The sequence below is a fragment of the Oncorhynchus mykiss genome, chromosome 13, assembly GCF_013265735.2.
Source record: "Oncorhynchus mykiss isolate Arlee chromosome 13, USDA_OmykA_1.1, whole genome shotgun sequence".
NCBI classification, from domain to species: Eukaryota; Metazoa; Chordata; class Actinopteri; order Salmoniformes; family Salmonidae; genus Oncorhynchus; species Oncorhynchus mykiss.
The window spans coordinates 7,668,109-7,672,771 of record NC_048577.1 but is presented as its reverse complement, the minus strand read 5'-3'; the positions used below and the strand labels follow the sequence as shown (position 1 = coordinate 7,672,771).

Below are 4,663 nucleotides of genomic sequence, written 5' to 3'. Positions count from 1 at the left end.
GAACACCCTCCCCCTCATAGAATTAATTCAAAGTAATGTTTACTACCACAAATAAGAATAACTGTAGCGACCTGCATTTATAAACGTGAATACCGACTTTGCCACTCCAGCCTGCTTTTGTGGCCTGATCGATGCCACGCAGGGCTACGGGCCAGAAGTTTGAGGGTTCCCGACCACCACAGACAAGCTCACCCTGCCTGTTCTATTACACTGCCATCATATACAAAATATATGCAACACATTTTCCACCAACAGGTTTCTTTGCCAATGCAGCACACAACCAATAAACAAAGCATACTGACTTCAGACACTTCAATGTCATGGTTTGTGTTTTCAACACCACAATAAATAGAGAATGTAAATCTGGACAAACAGAGAATACATCCCTCCCTACCTTGTAGTCTGACCCAGTATTGAAGGCTTGACAATCTCTGAATGTCATTCAACTTTTTGGTGTTTTGTAACAAATGTCTCTTTCCGTTCATCAAATGGCTGCTGCTCAGTTTGGATTGACTGATTGATTTTATTTGTCAGTTAAAGAAATACATATATAAACAATATTATTTTAAGTAAACAGGATTGTTGTTTTAAAGGATTGCACAATAAAGTTGGGGACTTATATCCATTGTGGTCCCTATGTTTTACATAAATACATTTACAATTATACTGAACAAAAATATAAACGCAACGTGCAACAATTTCAACCATTTTACTGAGTTACAGTTCATATAAGGTAATCAGTCAGATGAAATACTGTATATTCATTAGGTCCTAATCTATGGATTTCACGACTGGGCAGGGTCACAACCATTTTACTGAGTTACAGTTCATATAAGGTAATCAGTCAGATGAAATACTGTATATTCATTAGGTCCTAATCTATGGATTTCACGACTGGGCAGGGTCACAACCATGGGTGGGCTTGGGAGGGCATAGGCCCACCCACTGGGGAGCCAGGCCCAGCCAATCAGACTGAGGTTTTCCCAACAAAAGGGCTTTATCACAGACAGAATTACTCCTCAGTTTCATCAGCTGTCTGGGTGGCTGTTCTCAGATGATCCCACAGGTGAAGAAGCCGGATGTGGAAATACTGGGATGAATGTAAAAAAACACACAATCCTCCCCAAAATAAAAACTAAATAGATCCCTAATACATCACTGTAAAACTGTATACAATGTATATCAGTGTTGGTTTCATTTTATAATATGAGAACTGTTAGCATTTCTAGATAGAACTGAGAATACAATCTAGTTGACCTCTTGTTATGTCACTGTGTTTCAGGTGTTCAGGGTCAGAGATGCAACAGAGTGACTTACACCAAGAGGAGAATCTGTGTCTTGAAGGGTTCAACAGTGGACATATCCTGTACTTATGTTGGTTATTATTCCACCACATCATCATTCTGGTTTAGAAGTGATAAGTCGACCCCTGAAGACCTAACCACAGACCCAGGGTATGCAGGTCGTGTGGAGTACACTGGAACATACAGAGGTCCCTTCACCCTGAGAATCACAGATCTGAGAGAGGAGGACTCAGCTGGGTATCGCTTCACTTTTAAAGCAGACAACTTTGACTGGGGTCATAGTTTCCCAGGAACAACTCTGTCTGTCACAGGTAATACTACCCTGTATGATACAACTGTAAATCATATTGAATTACAGGAGAAAATATATTAACCATCCTGTTAACACAGAGGTGTATGTGGTTTTATACATATTGTTTCAGGTCTGCAGGTGAAGGTGACTCCTGCTGCAGAGGGACAGAAGACACTGACCTGTATCACCACCTGTACTCTGACTGACAACCCCACCTACATCTGGTACAAGAACGGACAACATCTAGATGAGAGCACCTCCCCCCAGTACAAAGACCCAGTCTCCAGTAACTATGAAGACAGCTACTCCTGTGCTGTAAAAGGCCATGAGAATCTCCACTCTCCTGCAGTGTGTGAGTGTTTATTTATTAAGGGACAGATTGAAATTTACTGTGGGACGGGACAGGACTGGTCTTTTAAAGTTTAAAATATTTTCACATGACCCTCCCCTTCTCCTGTAAAATAAAATAATGTTTACGACCACAAATAAGAATAACTGTAGCAACCTGCATTTATAAACGTGAATTCCGACTGATCGATGCCACGCTGGGCTACGGGCCAGAAGGTTGAGGGTTCCCGACCACCACAGACAAGCTCACCCTGCCTGTTCTATTACACTGCCATCATATACAAAATATATGCAACACATTTTCCACCAACAGGTTTCTGTGCCAATGCAGCACACAACCAATAAACAAAGCATACTGACTTCAGACACTTCAATGTCATGATTTGTGTTTTCAACACCACAATAAATAGACAATGTAAATCTGGACAAACAGAGAATACATCCCTCCCTACTGTAATGGTTTTCTTCATCTGAACGAGAGGCGGACCAAAGCGCAGCGTTGTTATTTTGACTCATGTTTTAATAAATCACTTCACATTAACAAACTAACAAAAACAAGAAACGTGAAAACCCAAAACAGCCCTATCTGGTGCAAAACACAGAGACAGGAACAATCACCCACAAACACACAGTGAAACCCAGGCTACCTAAGTATGATTCTCAATCAGAGACAACTAATGACACCTGCCTCTGATTGAGAACCATACTAGGCCGAAACATAGAAATACCCAAATCATAGAAAAACAAACATAGACTGCCCACCCCAACTCACGCCCTGACCATACTAAATAATGACAAAACAAAAGGAAATAAAGGTCAGAACGTGACAGTACCCCCCCCCCCCCCCTCCCAAAGGTGCGGACTCCGGCTGCAAAACCTTGACCTATAGGGGAGGGTCTGGGTGGGCGTCTGTCCGCGGTGGTGGCTCTGGCGCAGGACGCGGACCCCACTTCATCATTGTCTTAGTCCGCCTTATTGTCCGCCTCCGTGGCTTTCTCACCATGGCCACCCTTCTCAATGACCCCACTGGACAGAGGGGGGGCAGCTCGGGACAGAGGTGGGGCAGCTCGGGACAGAGGTGGGGCAGCTCGGGACAGAGATGGGGCAGCTCGGGACAGAGGTGGGGCAGCTCGGGACAGAGGTGGGGCAGCTCGGGACAGAGGTGGGACAGCTGCTCCGGACAGAGGTGGGACAGCTGCTCGGGACAGAGGTGGGACAGCTGCTCGGGACAGAGGGGCGGCTGCTCGGGACAGAGGGGCAGAAGCTCTGGACAGAGGGGCGGCAGCTCTGGACAGAGGGGCGGCGGCTCGGGACAGAGGGGCGGCGGCTCGGGACAGAGGGGCGGCGGCTCGGGACAGAGGGGCGGCGGCTCGGGACAGCGGGGCGGCTGCTCGGGACAGCGGGGCGGCTGCTCGGGACAGGGGGGCGGAAGCTCTGGACAGAGGGGCGGCGGCTCTGGACAGAGGGGCGGCGGCTCGGGACAGAGGGGCGGCGGCTCGGGACACAGGGGCGGCGGCTGTGGACAGAGGGGCGGCGGCTCGGGACAGAGGGGCGGCGGCTGTGGACAGAGGGGCGGCGGCTCGGGACAGAGGGGCTCTGGCGGCCCCTGGCTGACTGGCGGCACTGGTGGCCCCTGGCTGACTGGCGGCACTGGCGGCCCCTGGCTGACTGGCGGCACTGGCGGCCCCTGGCTGACTGGCGGCACTGGCGGCCCCTGGCTGACTGGCGGCACTGGCGGCCCCTGGCTGACTGGCGGCACTGGCGGCCCCTGGCTGACTGGCGGCACTGGCGGCCCCTGGCTGACTGGCGGCACTGGCGGCGCTGGGCAGACTGGCGGCACTGGCGGCGCTGGGCAGACGGGCGGCACTGGCGGCGCTGGGCAGACGGGCGGCACTGGGCAGACGTGCGGCACTGGCGGCGCTGGGCAGACGGGTGGCTCAGGCGGCGCTGGAGAGGAGGAAGGCTCTGGTAGAGCCGGAGAGGCGGGAGACTCCGGCAGCGCTGGAGAGGAGGGAGCCCCTGTAAGGATGGGCCGGAGAGACAGCCTGGTACGGGGGGCTGCCACCGGAGGGCTGGTGCGTGGAGGTGGTGACGGATAGACCGGGCCGCGCAGGCGCACTGGAGCTCTTGATCACCGAGCTTGCCCAACCTTACCCGGTTGAATGGTCCCGGTCGCCCTGCCAGTGCGGCGAGGTGGAATAGCCCGCACTGGGCTATGCAGGCGAACCGGGGACACCATGCGCAAGGTTGGTGCCATGTAAGCCGGCCCAAGGAGACGCACTGGCGGCCAGATGCGTAGAGCCGGCTTCATGGCATTTGGCTCGACACTCAATCTAGCCCGGCCGATACGCGGAGCTGGAATATACCGCACCGGGCTATGCACCCGCACTGGGGACACCGTGCGCACCACTGCATAACACGGTGCCTGCCCGGTCTCTCTAGCCCCCCGGTAAGCACAGGGAGTTTGCTCAGGTCTCCTACCTGACATAGCCATACTCCCTGTTAGCCCCCCCCCCCCCCAAGAAATTTTGGGGGCTGACTCTCGGGCTTCCATCCGCTCTGCCGTGCTAGTTCCTCATAATGCCACCTCTCTGCTTTTGCTGCCTCCAGCTCGGCCTTGGGGCGGCAATATTCTCCTGGCTCTGCCCAGGGTCCTTTCCCGTCTAGAATCTCCTCCCAAGTCCATTTCTCCAAGTAGTGCAGCCTCTCCCACTGCTGC

The 4,663-nt window shown here is 52.5% G+C and overlaps 1 protein-coding gene across 1 annotated transcript in view; it reads left to right on the top strand.

The window, feature by feature from the left end:
- Nucleotides 1–912: 912 nt before the first annotated feature.
- Nucleotides 913–4,663, top strand: part of LOC110494997 — a 46,708-nt gene continuing 42,957 nt past the window's right edge. Inside the window, exons 1-3 of the mRNA XM_036942568.1 lie at nucleotides 913–916; nucleotides 1,283–1,615; nucleotides 1,727–1,948. Of these exons, the coding sequence (XP_036798463.1) occupies nucleotides 913–916; nucleotides 1,283–1,615; nucleotides 1,727–1,948 (559 nt within the window). The remainder of the gene's footprint in view (nucleotides 917–1,282; nucleotides 1,616–1,726; nucleotides 1,949–4,663) is intronic.